The sequence below is a fragment of the Cucurbita moschata genome, unplaced genomic scaffold, assembly GCF_002738365.1.
Source record: "Cucurbita moschata cultivar Rifu unplaced genomic scaffold, Cmos_1.0 Cmo_Scf00025, whole genome shotgun sequence".
In the NCBI taxonomy this organism is placed as follows: Eukaryota; Viridiplantae; Streptophyta; class Magnoliopsida; order Cucurbitales; family Cucurbitaceae; genus Cucurbita; species Cucurbita moschata.
This window is the reverse complement of record NW_019268541.1, coordinates 421597-436996: the sequence shown is the minus strand read 5'-3', so window position 1 is coordinate 436996 and position 15400 is coordinate 421597. Positions and strand designations below refer to the sequence as shown.

At 39.2% G+C, this 15400-nt stretch overlaps 2 protein-coding genes and 1 pseudogene across 2 annotated transcripts in view; 1 reads left to right on the top strand and 2 right to left on the bottom strand.

Annotated features, from left to right (window-relative positions):
• The first annotated feature begins 1872 nt into the window (after positions 1-1872).
• LOC111461722 (probable inactive receptor kinase At2g26730) lies at positions 1873-4808 on the top strand. Its single transcript, XM_023105346.1, has 2 exons — positions 1873-3513; positions 3857-4808. The coding sequence occupies exons 1-2, from the start codon at positions 2208-2210 to the stop codon at positions 4525-4527; spliced, it is 1977 nt and encodes a 658-aa protein (XP_022961114.1). The 5' UTR covers positions 1873-2207; the 3' UTR covers positions 4528-4808.
• A 1281-nt stretch (positions 4809-6089) lies between these two features.
• On the bottom strand, positions 6090-8230 carry LOC111461737 (annotated as a pseudogene).
• A 793-nt stretch (positions 8231-9023) lies between these two features.
• The window catches only part of LOC111461867 (ABC transporter G family member 38-like), a 6979-nt gene continuing 602 nt past the window's right edge, over positions 9024-15400 (bottom strand). Inside the window, exons 2-25 of the mRNA XM_023105582.1 lie at positions 15244-15370; positions 15012-15132; positions 14836-14924; positions 14660-14744; positions 14414-14573; positions 14248-14324; positions 14119-14172; positions 13941-14031; positions 13552-13853; positions 13096-13377; positions 12700-13016; positions 12452-12612; positions 12261-12364; positions 12019-12175; positions 11790-11933; positions 11617-11717; positions 11200-11532; positions 10826-11116; positions 10649-10732; positions 10428-10561; positions 10117-10344; positions 9873-10044; positions 9462-9716; positions 9024-9375 (exon numbers count right to left, since the gene is read on the bottom strand). Coding sequence (XP_022961350.1) covers positions 9118-9375; positions 9462-9716; positions 9873-10044; positions 10117-10344; positions 10428-10561; positions 10649-10732; positions 10826-11116; positions 11200-11532; positions 11617-11717; positions 11790-11933; positions 12019-12175; positions 12261-12364; positions 12452-12612; positions 12700-13016; positions 13096-13377; positions 13552-13853; positions 13941-14031; positions 14119-14172; positions 14248-14324; positions 14414-14573; positions 14660-14744; positions 14836-14924; positions 15012-15132; positions 15244-15370 — 4127 coding nt within the window. The 3' untranslated portion in view covers positions 9024-9117. The remainder of the gene's footprint in view (positions 9376-9461; positions 9717-9872; positions 10045-10116; positions 10345-10427; positions 10562-10648; positions 10733-10825; positions 11117-11199; positions 11533-11616; positions 11718-11789; positions 11934-12018; positions 12176-12260; positions 12365-12451; positions 12613-12699; positions 13017-13095; positions 13378-13551; positions 13854-13940; positions 14032-14118; positions 14173-14247; positions 14325-14413; positions 14574-14659; positions 14745-14835; positions 14925-15011; positions 15133-15243; positions 15371-15400) is intronic.

The window sequence follows — 15400 nt, the reverse complement described above, 5'->3', positions numbered from 1 at the left end:
AAGCCTTAAAAAAAAAAAAAAAAAAAAAAAAAGACAACTTTAGTGTTATTAGTATTTAAGCTCTCTATGTTGAATGATTCACCGTTGGGTATTCAAATTATAAGCATCTTTGGTTTTCTTTTAGCTGACAATTTAGGCGGCAAAAGGAAACACAACGGCGGTTATGGCAGCGAAGGAGCGTCAGATTTAAAGGGCGTAAAACTGATGCCATGTGTTTCTGGGTTGGTTATGCAAAAAGCTGGGGTTTTGTTTCTTAATTAAGAAGGAGGAAGTGGAAAGTGGATAGAAAGACAAAGAAACAGAACATGTAACGGAACAAAGACAGACATTATTCGTGACTAATTATGTTACGTTACATAAGAAGCCTCCCCTTGGCCTTGGTAGTGCTTATAATTATTGGTTTTTTCTTCCCTTTGCACTTTTTGCAGGCCAGGCGGTGATCAACCTGGAGTTCCAGCTAAAGATTATATTATATGGAACCTTCATGAAAAAGTTCATCCACTACCGCTATCCATTTTGTACAGCTCATTTTTTTTTTAATTTAAAATACTACCGGTTACAAATTAGAGTCAAATCTGTTTCATGTGTTAGTCGATGAAAACAAGGATTCATCCCTTGATGTTAACTATCACACACCAAACGAGCAAGAACCCTAGCAAGTTTATGGATAGTATTATGTCGAAATACAATCGAAGTTTCACATTAGCTATATAATGTTGTCTCCTAACACTATCCAATGTGAATTCTAAAATGAATATAATTTTTTGTTTGAAAAAAATAAGGAGAGGGAGAGGCAGGGGTGAGGTGGCAGTGGATGTCCAGAAAAACAAGAACAGCTCAGCCGACCAGATCGGAGTGTACGCCAAGTCAAAGCTGTGCAGGCAACAGTTTGGATGATGTCATCAGCGATCAGAGTGTCCCATTTGCCCGTATGTGGCTCGTGATTTAAATTCAACCTATGTTCTCTTACCATTTTTCCTTCACTTGCTTCTCCTTTTTCCAAAATCTTTTATTTTTAATATATTTCAATTTCACCGACCAATGAATAAATAAATAAATAAACAGAGATATCGAATGTCTAACTATTTATAATTACCATCGGCAATCCTCAGAACTAATTTAAAGAGATGTTCATTTTACTTGTAGAGCTGAAGGCCTGTAATGACCCACTCCAAATGGGGAGAAGATTTTTCCGAAAATAGCAAAAGGAGTGATGGATAAATAAGTTAGAGAATGAAACTATATCTCTATTTCTATCCTATCCTATCTAATTAAATATATATACTATAAAATTAAATTAGTTAATTTTGAGTCTCTAATTATAATATTTATTATTTTATTATTCGTCTAATATTAAGTTGTACTATTAAAATTTGAAAATTTTGAAATTATAGGGGTAGAATATAGATTATATTATTTTTTTAAAAATAATAATAAAGGGGTAAAAATTGAGAGTACCCGCTGCCCGTGGACACCACAGAGACACACCATTGGCTAAGGAGAATGGCGGGTAGGTCCCACCTTGTTTCCTTCCCTTATCATGGGCGCTCCACATGCCTTTGCCTATCCCCACTGCAGCTTCCCAAATCAAATCGTTTATCACGCGCCAAAATCGCGACTGATCAAAACTACTACCTAATTCTTTTTCATTAACCATTAAACGACAATTAAGCTTAATTACAAAATATCCTTTTAATAGACCAATAAATAGTTATTTTGTTGATAAAATAAAATACAATTTTCTTATTAATTATATTATTTTTTAGATTTAAGTAAACAATAACAATGATTTAACAAATTTATTTCAATTTCAATGGTAAAAATAAATAAAAATATAGGAGTGGTTTATATTATTTAAGGTAAAATAAATATAATTTTTAATTGGTGGTTGGAGTTAAATTGTTGTTAGTGTGAGTAAGATGGAGAGTTTAAGGGTTAATTATTATGTGATGGAAGAGATGAATGTAAGGAACATAGGGAGGAGGCGTGCAGCGGTGTTGTTGTAGCTCTGGTCAGGATCCGCCCTTTTCGCCTTTTACTCAAATCTCCTCTGTTTCTCTCTGTTTCTTTAACGGCTCGTCGCCGGCGCCGGAATCCTGGATTTGTCTCACGACCGGTCTCATATACAAGACAAAACAAAACAATCTCTCCCCACCCTTGTTTTTTCTTCTCCTCCTCCTTCATTTGTCTACTTCCACTCTGTTCTTATGGCTCAAGTTTTTTACTTTCCCCCCCGTCTCCCATTTTTCCTAATTTCCCTTCTTTTTCTTCTTTGTTCTGTTCAATCTGAGCCCTCCGCTGACAAGGAAGCTCTTCTTGATTTCTTCAATAAAGTACCCCATGGCCCTCGTCTTCAATGGAATGCTTCCGCCTCTGCCTGTACTTGGGTTGGAGTTGTCTGTGATGCTACTCAGTCCTTTGTTTTTGCTCTCCGGTTACCGGCTGTTGGGCTTCTTGGTCCGATTCCGGCTGGCACTCTCGGTCGGTTGAATCGTCTTCGAGTTCTTAGTCTCCGGTCGAATGGGATCTCTGGGGGTTTGCCGACGGATTTTGCTAATTTGACGTTTCTTCGAAGTCTTTTTCTCCAAGACAACGAGCTTTCCGGCGATTTTCCAGTGAGTGTGACTCAGTTGACTCGGTTGACTCGTCTCGACCTCTCGTCGAACAATTTCTCTGGTTCGATTCCGTTTTCGGTGAATAATCTGACCCTGCTGACTGGGCTTTTCTTGGAGAATAATGGGTTTTCGGGTTCTCTGCCGAGTATTCCGGCGATTAGTTTAACGCACTTCAATGTATCGAATAATAAGCTCAATGGATCCATTCCCGAAACGCTAGCGAAATTTTCTGCTTCATCTTTTGCTGGGAATTTAGCTCTCTGCGGTGGTCCACTGCCGTCGTGCAACCCGTTTTTTCCATCCCCTGCTCCGTCGCCGACGTCCCCCTTGAAACCCCCACAATTTCCCGTCGAGAAGAAATCGAGAAAGCTCTCAATCGCCGCCATTGTCGGAATTGTCGTTGGCGCTGCTTTTGTCGCGTTTCTATTGCTGTTTCTTCTCCTATTTTGCCTTCGAAAGCGCGAGCGGAGGCAACCAGCGAAGCCACCGACTACAGTGGTTGCTGCTCGATCTGTACCGGCGGAGGCCGGGACATCGTCTTCGAAAGACGACATCACCGGCGGATCAGTGGAGACAGAGAAAAACAAATTAGTGTTCTTCGAGGGTGGGATTTACAGCTTCGACTTGGAGGACTTGTTGAGAGCTTCGGCGGAGGTTTTAGGAAAAGGAAGTGTCGGAACGTCGTACAAGGCGGTGCTGGAAGAAGGGACCACCGTGGTGGTGAAGAGATTGAAAGATGTGGTGGTAACGAAGAAGGAGTTCGAGACGCAAATGGAGGCTGTGGGAATCATTAACCATGAAAATGTGGTTCCTCTCAGAGCTTTCTACTTCTCCAGAGATGAGAAATTGCTTGTTTCCGATTACATGGCCGCCGGCAGTCTTTCCTCCTCCCTTCACGGTATAATCTCTTATAACTCTCAAAAATTATATCCCATTTCCAAGTTATTTCTCAATACATCAATGGCCCCACAAATTAGAATTCATTTCCAAGTTATTTCTCTTACCTGCAAGAATTTGTACCTTGTTCATCATTTTCAAGGAAAAGGGGTTTTTTTTTATTTTTTTTTTATCAATTTCATTGGCAAAAAGTAAAAGCAATGAATGATGATCGTGAGAAACAGAGCCATTTTTAATGGGTTTTTCTTATTTTCTAATTTACTTTCGATTCTTTCAAGAAAAGCCTTCTTTTCTGAGTTCTGTCTCGTGGTGGTGAACTGAACTGAACTTCCGGTGATTCACAGGAAGCAGAGGATCCGGCCGTACGCCGCTTGACTGGGACAACCGGATGAAAATCGCATTAAGCGCGGCAAGAGGATTGGCTCACCTCCACGTGTCAGGAAAACTCATCCACGGCAACATTAAATCGTCGAACATTCTCCTCCGTCCCAACCACGATGCCGCCGTTTCAGACTTCGGCCTTAACCCTCTCTTTGGCACCTTAACGCCACCCAATCGGATTGCTGGTTACCGCGCGCCGGAGGTTGTCGAAACCCGTAAGGTCACGTTCAAGTCCGACGTGTACAGTTTTGGCGTTTTGCTGTTGGAGCTTCTCACCGGGAAATCGCCAAATCAATCGTCGTTGGGCGAAGAAGGGATTGATCTTCCGCGGTGGGTCCAGTCGGTGGTTCGAGAGGAATGGACGGCGGAAGTTTTTGATGTGGAATTGATGAGACACCACAATATCGAAGAAGAGATGGTTCAGCTTTTACAAATTGCCATGTCCTGCGTCGCCGCCATGCCGGACCAGCGCCCGTCGATGCAGGAAGTGGTTCGTATGATTGAGGATCTAAACCGCGTTGAGACCGACGATGGCTTACGCCAGTCATCCGATGACCCATCTAAAGGGTCGGAGGGCCACACGCCGCCGTCGGAGTCCAGAACCACCCCTCCCGGAGCCGGTGTACCACCGTAGAAATTACCTTTACGTCCTCTTCTCAAAGCCGTAAATCAGTGCATGGTTCGTAAATAAGCGGTTAAAGTGCGCGGGGCAAAATGGGTCGTCGGCGGAGGTGGCAAGGCAATGCTCTGTTCTGGGTAATTTTGGAATTTCCTGTCAGTTAATTTGGATATTTATTGGGTGATTGAATTGACCATATATGATTAATTCTCACACTTTTCTAGCTTTTAATATTTATTATTTATTATTAAAAAATGTATTTCGTACTGTATTGACAGAAAATCATAGATTTTGTGAAATTTTTCTTTGTCTTATAATTGTTGTCGTAGCTTATATTCCTCTTTAATTGCGTGTGAAGCCCTTGGATATTTTTTTAATTGCACCTTTAATTATTAAAATCTCATAACCAACAACTATTTACATCACCATTACCCAAAATTATTGCTTTTTTACACTTTTCTCCTAAATTTTATGATTATAATAGTATTTATTGGTATAATATATAACATAACTAATTTAGTGAATAATACTCGAGGATATCCAATCAGAAGGCGACATGTGTGGATGAGTTGGCAAGTTGTCGTATGCGTGGAGCTGTGGTGGCGTAACCAACGAGGCATGTGCCTTTATTCAGTTAAGAATTTTGAGATAGGCACCGAAAATGGGAAGCTTTGGAGAGAATTATGGTCAGACGCCAATTTGACTTTTTTCACTGATTAATTAAAATTAAAATTAAAAATAACTTTTCTACTTACTCTATGGTATGGTATTGTGGGGATATAATCTCAGATCTTGTTTTAAGTAATCTTGATGATGTCAGAAGGCTGCCTCAATCCCAGCCGTTCGATTAATATAACCCATTACTTTTCATTTTTATTTAATTATTTCCCTTTTAGAATCAAGATTTGGTCCATACGCTATACACCCATTAACAATAATTTGAATAAGTCGAGTCACCCAAAATTAAAAATAGAAAATTAGAGGGGAAAAAGTTAAGAAAATGAATAAAAGGTGAGAATATTGGAAACTAATGAAACAAGGTAAACAACCACCAACAACTAGTCGGTGGGAATTTGATTTATGGAATTGTAACCACTGATTCACGCGACTCAACTAGATATTATTCTTTTTAGATTTTTCTTCCAAAAGTTTTTCCTCAAACTTTTACCATGCATTTAATAAGAAGAGGTTTCTTTAAAGGAGGTTTGCACACCGTTGTAAGGGGTGTTGTAAGGAATGTTAAGGAATGTTTTGTCTTTTCTCCGATCGACGTGGGATCTAACAATCCACCCTGTTGAGGGCCAGCGTCCTTGCTGGCACACCGCTTCGTAACTGATTTTGATACCCTTGTAACAGTCCAAGACCATTGCTAGCAAATATTGTCCGCTTTAGTCCGTTACGTATTGTCGTCAGCCTCACGATTTTAAAACACGTCTTAAAATCCTGAGAGGAAGCCATTGAACGAAAAGTCCAAAGAGGACAATATCTGTTAGCAGTGAGTTTGAACTATTACAAATATTATCAAAGCTAGTTACCGGACCGTGTGCAAGTAAAGACATTGGGACCCTAAAGGAATGGACGGTGAGATCTTACATCAGTTGGAAGGGAAACAAAGTATTCCAGATAAGAGTATGAAAATCTCTCCCTAGTAGACGTATTTTAAAAACCTCGAGGGGAAGCCTTTGAAACGTTTTGTGCACAGTTGCTTTTAACTTTATGCAATGAAATCAATGGCAGTGTGGATGCAGCAAGGATGAAAGACATACCGAGGGAAGCAAGGAATGTCTTTCTCTAAAGCAGCACGGTCTTCCAGTCTCTGCTGTCGTCAAACAAAAGGCGTGGATATTGGATAATGATAACAACTCCTTGATTGCCCACTGCACAAAATGTAAAAAAAAAAAAACAATAACTCGTTTCTTCATCATCATTTCACTTTGCTTGGATTGTACGAATCAATCATCAAAACAAGAGAAAAGGGTAAGTTTTTGTTTGGTCTTTACTCATCATCACAGCATTGGATGCTTCATTACAAGACTATCAAGAATGTATGTATGTATGTATTTAATGATATCAATCCAAAACAGGTAAACAAACACAGATTCCAGGACCACATCTTCAGATTCATGTAATAAATTACAAGTAACGAAAACAAATATATTACAACAAAGCTAAGAAGCATCTCTGTGTTCATGCTCATCATAAAGATTTCTAAATTTCCATGTACACAAAAGCAGGGAGACAGAAGGAAAAAGAAAAGGGCATTTGGAATGGTTGAAAAGGGAACAAGAAAATGAGAAGTAAATAACAGATGTTCACAAGTACTAACCTGACAGAAGCAACAATATTGATGTTTTGTACTGATATCATTTTCATGGTACCACTTCCAGTTCATTGTCTTGTGATGTAACAATGAACTGCTATTCCATGTGGCAGAGATGCTCTTGTTATGCGAGCTAATACTCAAGCTGTTGGGTTTAATACCACCTTCTTCCATTCTGAGCGAGTCCAAGTAGTTGAATTAGGACATCAACCAAGAGACTGCATCTCCAAGAACATGGATTTATCCTGATAGAACAATTTTAATGTTTCACCACTCTGTCCCTGCTCTGCATGGGCAGCCAACAGAGTATTCCACGTTATAAGATCTCTCTTTATAGTTGAGTTGAAAACTCGTCTTACACATTCCGACGTTCACATTTGGCACAAATATCTATTTGTTATGAACCACATGCCTCCACAATGGTACAATATTATCCACTTTGAGTATAAACTCTTGTGACTTTGCTTTTGATTTTTCCAAAAAGCCTCGTACCAATGGAGATGGTGTTTCTTACTTATCAACCTCATCTTAATCAGCCAATGTGACTACTCCTCTCAATAATCCAACGTGATTATGCTACTTGCAACAGCACGATCAGATTCAAGGTTGTTTCTAACACAAAAAGAATGCCCTTGTTTACCCTGATTGATCACACTTATACTAGCCGAAGCTGAAAGAAAACTTGATAGTCACCTTGAGTAGGTTCAGCAACTTGATAAAACATCTTGATCGCTTCCGCATTAAGTCCACTCCGAGTAACATTAACAATCATCGAAGTCCAAGCTACTATATCCCTCTCGGGAATTTTATCAAACACCTTTGCATCTCCGCATCACACACATTTGCCAGCAATATCGATACGCCCGCCTCGACCCATCTTGATTGCACAGCCATGTACTGCTTTTCCTAATGGAATCCACTGCAGAACACCAGAAACCTTCAAGGAAATTGGAATAACAAAATTGTCCACAACAAGCTCAATTTCGTGCATCTCACAAGAACACACCCAAGCTTCTTCATGGAAGCCGATTCTAATTTCTATTCCCAATTTGGTCTGATCGTTGAATTCTGAGTAGAAGACCACCGATTTGGTCTCGACGTACTCATTCTTTGCAATGAACTCTCTCGTAAACGCAGCGCTGAAAGAGTTTTCCGTGTACATCAGGTCTAATTGAGATATTTCATAATTCCATATCAGCAACTCCACAGCTTCTCGTAGTTCGCCATCTTTGCAGAGAGAAGATATCCGGTTCAAATCAGATTTACAAGAGATTTGAACGTTTCCAGCAATTCCATCCATTTGAACTTCGCGAAATGGGTCGGCGAGTTCTGGTTTTGTCTGGTACCGTAGAGAAAAGCGAGGGAATTAGTGGGAGCGGCAAAAGAAAGAGCAGCCATGCACGGAGGAGAAGAAGCGGAAGACGAAGCAGAAATCAAAGTAATGCCTAACGTGTCGCTTTTTTAGTGGGCAACCGCTTTTCCGAACCAAAAATATTAACAGATTGGGTAACAGCGTCAGCTCAAACCTCTCCGTCTAAATTATTTTAATTACAAAAAATAAGATGCTATAACGAATTAAAAAAATTAAAATTAATTTTAGTATTAAATGTCTAAATGAGGAGGAGTCTAGCCTTAGCCTACACTGATCAAGGGGTTTATTATGACTTTACACGTAACGAATACATCTACATTCGTGTAGTCAAAAGCAAAGTCACAAGAGATCATGCTCAAAATTGTGAGCTTCGAAGGTGTAGTCAAAAGTAACTAAGGTGTTGAACAAATAATGTATTTTGTTCGAGGGCTCCAAAGGAAGAGTCGAGTCTCAATTAAGAAGAGACTGTTTGAGAGATCCATAAGCCTCAAGGCAGGCTCTATGGTGTACTTTGTTAGAGGGAAGGATTGTTGGAAGACGAGTCCCACATCGCTAATTTAAGAGTTGATTGTGAGTTTATAAGTAAGGAATACATCTTCATTGGTATGATGCCTATTGGAAAAATCATGAGCTTAAATTGAATAATATCATACCATAGTAGAGGTTCGTTATTCATAATAAGATTATGTAAATTCAAAACACGAGACCACTTATCTTCCACCTATCTTGAGCAGTGGTTCAAATATCAGCTCACATTCAACCAAACAAACTATAAAGTACAAATAATTAGCCGAATCTCAAGAAAGTGATTATACAACATTGAAGCTTCAAAGCTAAATTTCCTCACTTTCATGGAATGGGAACACAGGAAGAACAGGAAGAACAGGAAGGCAAAAGGCAAACATGTGTTGTATCATCTTTTCTGAAAGTTAAAGTGCTTGGTTGCGTAAACAAACACCAAGACCATGAGCAAAGTGAAGACCAAAAGAGCAACTGAAACCACCCACAGAAAGTCATATTTATACCCATAATATTCCTCAATAAACTCAGCCACCGTCTCTCCTGTGTCAAGCTTAGTTTGTATATCTGCAAATTGGGAAGTTACCGTTCCATACAAACTCCAAGAAACTGGGCAAATCCAAGCATACCATCTCCACCACACAGAAATTCTCTGCACTCAACCAGCAAGGTCTCTCAGTTCAATCTTAGTGGGAATCATGAATAAGAAAACGGTGATAACGGTAATGAGCAATTTACCGTTCGAGGGATAACGAAACCGGTGAAAAGGTTCCAGACTGAGTAGGAGAACCCAGTAAGCATAGAAGCAGTTGCTTGATTAGGACTCACGGCTACCACCACCATACCATAGTATATGAAGTATAGAATTGTAATGAACATGAAGAAGTAGTTGAGGAGAAACTTGCTGGCTGTCCATTCATATCCCATCATTGCATACACTATAACCGCATATAAAGCTACCTGAACCAGCGTGTATGGGAATTCAATTGCAACCTGACATAACAATATACAAGGCAAGACATGTCACATTAGTGCAGATCTCCAACCAAATTCATACAAACTTCACGACCAAAAACCTTATTTATGCTGATATTTGTCAATCAATGGACTCTGCTTCCATAACTATCAAAATTGAAGTGTAAGGAATACCTGAGCAAATGCATGAGGCAAAGCAGAATACATTCCAGCAGCCCGCTCCCTGTAGTAAACGGTTCGCTCAGTTATGAGCACAGGTTGCACTGTAAGTGAGCCTTGGGTCCCCATGAAGTTAATTGCAATGTACATAGCACCTACGCTATTGAAAATTTCTTGCTTCGTGCTCCTGAGTTATGAAGAACATATATTTATATTCAGAAATCTAAGCACTGAATGTAGCATGGTTTTGTGTATGTACCTCTTGCTGCCGAGCCTCAAGAAAACAGCTCCAAACAAAAGGCCCATTGAAGCACTAAACAGCATCCTGACGGCATTGTATGAGGTGTTCCTGAAAAATGATTTGTGCTGCTTCCATAGGCAGGCTTTGAACTGAGTCAGGTAGGAACGTGGGTACTTGGAGGGAAAATGAAGAGCTTGAGCATCTGGAGGAGGTGCACTCAACTCTCTAATCAGAGCTTCATTTTGTCTGTATTAATATTAGCTAAAGATTATCATCTACAGCAGTTAAAGATGCAATAGTTCTTCGGTTGAATAAATTAGTCGACTGACCGAAAAAGATCGGATTTCTTGTATACATCGGCGAATTTGATGCCTAGAGCCTCTTCTTTTGCTGCTGTTGTCATATCCAAAACCCATGTTGCTGGATTATATCCATCCCTTATGCTATCAACTCCAGGGATGTCCTTTAACACCACAGAGAAACAGAGAAAAACACTCCAAATTATATATTACATGAGGAAAATAAAGTTATGATTATGGTTTGTGCCTACCTCAAAATACTTGATTAAATAGCAAGACCGTTGCCCCAAAGGACCCACATATATTTCTTCACCTCCTCTTGTCAATAAAAAGAGCTGTCCATAGAAATTGGAGATATATTAAATTTCATTTGAGCATTGAACAATTAAGATGTTTGTTTTATTGTGGCAATTTAGTCTTACTGGTACCTCATCAAATGACTCAAATATATCAATACTTGGCTGGTGAATTGTGCATACTACTGTTCTTCCTGTATCAACTGTATTTCTCACAGCTCTCATTACAATGGCTGCTGCTCGAGCGTCTAGACCCGAGGTTGGCTCATCCAGGAATATTATTGAAGGGTTAGCAACAAGCTCAACAGCAATGGTTAACCTTTTGCGCTGCTCGATGGACAATCCATTCACATGTGGAAATCCAACCAATGAATCCCTTAATGGTGTTAATTCAATCAGCTCTATGATTTCTTCAACAAAAAGCTGCACGAGTTTTGGAAAATAAGGTCGTTCAGAGAAAGGTGTTACTACCTACTACCATTCAGAATCAGATTGTTACCACAAACCTCTAAAGTCTTTGAATCAACTTCTGAAGGCAACCTAAGCCATGCTGAAAATATGAGGGACTCGTACACGGTAAGATAGGGTGAATGAATGTCATTTTGTTCACAGTATCCGGAAATTTGAGCAAAAGTTTCCTGTTTTTTAGGAAAGCCTGATATTCTGATGCTTCCTTCGATGTAACCACTGTTTTTTCTTCCAGCCAAAACGTCCAAGAGTGTTGTTTTTCCTGCACCACTAATACCCATTAGAGCTGTTAGAACTCCAGGCCTGAACGCTCCACTGACTCCCTTCAGAATATCCAACCGACCCCCAGATGCACCTTGAGCTTTCATTTCCTGAAAATTCCATGATTATGAATCTTCATGCCATGATGTAAATAATAAACGAAAGAACACGGTAATTTACATCACGATAATTACCTTCGGTACATCTACTGAATATTTTACGTTCTCAAATGTTAGGTAGAGAGGCGTGAATGGAAGAAGCATCCTTTGACTGTTTTGTCTGTCGACCCTGGAATCTGTGCATGGTCTCTAGTGAGCACATTAGAAAATTTCAGCCAGGAGAACTTAAGTAGCCAAATGTAACTTACTTGTAGGTGAGTTATCAGTTTTACTCCTGATGAAACTTGTGTTGGTTTCCTCTGTTACGTGACCCTTTTCAACTCTGACCATCTCAAGGTTTTTCTTCTTCTCAGTTTTTTGGTGAGGGTAAACTGTTTGCGATTTCCCATATTCTGCAAAGATCAAGTAGAAACAGTTCAGCACTGAATCAATGATTTATGCAGAATGAAAATTGTTTGGATGAAGGGAAAGTTTTACCATTAAGAGATGCTAGAAAAAATGCAGAAGCTCCATTGAAAAAGACTATGAATCCAAACAATGCAGCAACAGAAATCCAATACCAGTATGGCTTAACAAACAGCCCACGTGATTTCAGAACCAAAATCCCCAGAGACTCTGTTGATCCTTCAGGAACCTAAATTTGATCTCCACATTAGAATCCTCAACATTAAAGCAGATTGTGCTACAAAGATCTCTTCCTGTTTTGACATGACACTTACACGAGCCCAACTTTTGCTAAGAAACTCATTCGTCGAAAGTGCAGTTTGTGCATACATCAGTGGCGAGGTCCAGTAACCCCAAGACAACCACTTCTGCATATTATCTAAGTAAGAGAATTCAAGCATTGGTTATTTTGACTACAGGCAATAGCAAGTAATCTGGTCATGTCACTTTCTAGATCGAATCATACCATGTGATAAAATGAATCCGCCAAATATCAGAAGCCATAATACACCGAGGCATCCTCCTGTATTTGCAACAACGGTATCCCTGGTCACTGCTCCAAGGCATCTGAAAAGTGCATATGACATTTGTCCACTCAACGTGTAAACAAGAAATTGTTTAATCACCCTGGAAAGAGAGAATCAAGAAAGAGTAAGTTTAAGGCTCCAAGGCAATAAAGCTGAGAAATACAGGAATCTAGGATTTGGTCATGACCTTGTGAAGCTAGGATCAAATCCTATAATAAAATATGTTATGGCGACCCAGAAAGCTACTTCAATAAAAGACGTGGGAATTCCAAAGATGGATGCTGGCAGTGAGAATGCCCATGATGGGTAGAAATGGAGGTCTCTTTGCTTGTAAAATACAGGGAGTTTTTCAATTGTCATTGGAAGTTCATAAAATCCCGTGAATGTTATTGAGTTGAGTCCAAAATAGAGGGCTCCCAAGAAGACAACTCCATCATCAATACTATCATGGTGCTTTCTGGCTTGAGCAAACACCGTTGCTACAACCAAAGCAGAAATTTCAAGCTGACAAAAAGGATTTCATGTCACAGTTTGAAATTTTAGATGTAGGTTGCAAAAAAGTAAACTAATATTCAAAACTAACTTGAATCGACTTGAAAATGTGCAGAGATGCACTCCGCTTCATTAGTGTAAATTCCCTAGACAGGCACGCCTTCATTAATTCTTTCCTAGTAGCTCCATACGTAGTTCTTATTAAAGCTGCAGGGTGGCTGTTGGACTTTTGAAATGGGATAGCAAGCTCATGCTGAATAGCCCTGCCTATTCGAAATGACTTGAAACCCTCCACAAACTCGTCGGCAGATATATAGCGATATTGATCATCATGACCACTCCAGTATTGTCCCTGATCCTTTCTTGATGTAACCTAAATACAACAACAGATTTCAGATTCTCGCGTCATAAAATGTCGATAAGCTCTGTTATTTATGTTAGTGAATATACAAAATAGGTGATTCTGTTTTTATTTTCTTAAGTAAAGTAGAAGAAATGTAGTATATATATAGATTATGGAAGCCATGGGAGAAACTGGCAGACTTACTTCCTGCAAGTAATCGGCTACACCCTTCCTTTCAGGACATCTGAACCCCATGGATTCAAAAAACTCCAGAACATGTTCCCGAGGGCCTTGGTACACAATACGACCTTCTGACAGAAGAATGATATCATCAAATAGCTCAAAAGTTTCGGGTGGAGGTTGAAGAAGAGAGATCACTGCAGTCTTATTGAAAATGTGAATGGATTGACGAATTGAGTTCACGATTTGGAACGTCGTTGAACTGTCAAGACCAGTAGATATGTTGTCCATGAAAAGCGCATTGACGGGACAAACCAGCATCTCTCCTTCGGAACACATAATTTTAAAAAATTCAGTTATTTATTCAGCTGAGAGTCTACTCTAGTTCAAAGCACTAGATCCTTTATCTCTACCTGTAGTCACTCTCTTCTTTTGTCCTCCTGAAATACCCCTTATCATCTCATTTCCTATAATGGTATCAGCACAAACATCCAAACCCAATATCTGAGACACAAAAAGTTAGAAATTAAGGCAACCTTTTATTTTGTTACATCCAATAGTAGGTGTTAAATATGGGGTTTCAGGACATACCTTGAGTATATACTCCGTAACGATATCTTCCTTCTGCCCCTTCAATACTGATGCCTGCATAAGCAATATCGTAACGTGCCCGAGTAGTATTCAATTTTATTTGGATGTTATATCATTCATTCATTTTACCTTCATCAATGCATCAATATAAGGATCTGGCTTGATATTCATCTCTTTTTCCTTCCTCAGAAGCTCAATAAGCGTGTCTAAATTATTGATGAAATCAGTTTCAGAATCTAATACTAAAATTTGTGAAGAATGATATAAATTGAGAATCTTAAAGGGGGCTTCAAACCATAGCTAGTGCCAATTCCTTGACATCTTGCCGAGAACATTAAGGTTTCCCTTACTGTCATCAAAGGAAGATGGATATCATACTGACTGATATAAGCAGCGGTTCTCTGAGGAACAAATTCCTTCATTTCATGGCCATTATAAGTTACTCTCCCAGAAAACTATCATAAAACAAGAATCTACTATAAGTTGCATGACATGAATACCTCAATTCATTTATAAAATTCATGAAAGTAAGACATGTAACCTGTAGCTGTGAATCAAATTTTCCAGACAAGGCTTTTAGCAAAGTTGTCTTGCCAGAACCTGGCGGTCCGAGGAGTAAGGTCATTCTGCAGAGAATTTGAAATGCCAATGTTTTTGCTATGAACTTACAACATCTGGACAATGAGTTAATCCAAGAACGAACAGAAATTACCATACCTTCCTGGTTTGATAATTCCACTCGCATCACAAAGGATCGAGAATTTCTGCTTTCGGTTTGAACACAAATGAAGCCATTTTGCTACACTCTAAGACGATTTAAAAAGAAAGATATAAATAGTATAATCTTGAACTTTCATATCAATATTCTATCGATGTCAGTATTCAGCATTTACCTCTGCAATGTTTAGAAAATAGTTAAAGAGTGAAGGCGAAGCTCTTTCCCCCAAGTATGCTTCACCGCTGATGTTAAGATTCTGGAATCGCACTTCAATAGTCGGTAAACAAAGGGAAACTCTGACCAAATCATAAAATCCAATAATGAAGATTATATATACATACTAAACCGAATCTATTTGAAGAGTAACAAAATAACACAAAATCGAAGAAGGATTAGCGATTTTGAACCTGTCGATTCGATTCTTGAGTTTCAATAGATATTCCTCATTATCTTCAGGATTTCTCACCACTCTGTTTAACAGCTCCTTCGTCTCCTGAACATCAAGCTTCTGAAGATCGATTTCCTTCAAATCCCCTAAAATGCACAAAAAAAAAAAAAAAAAAA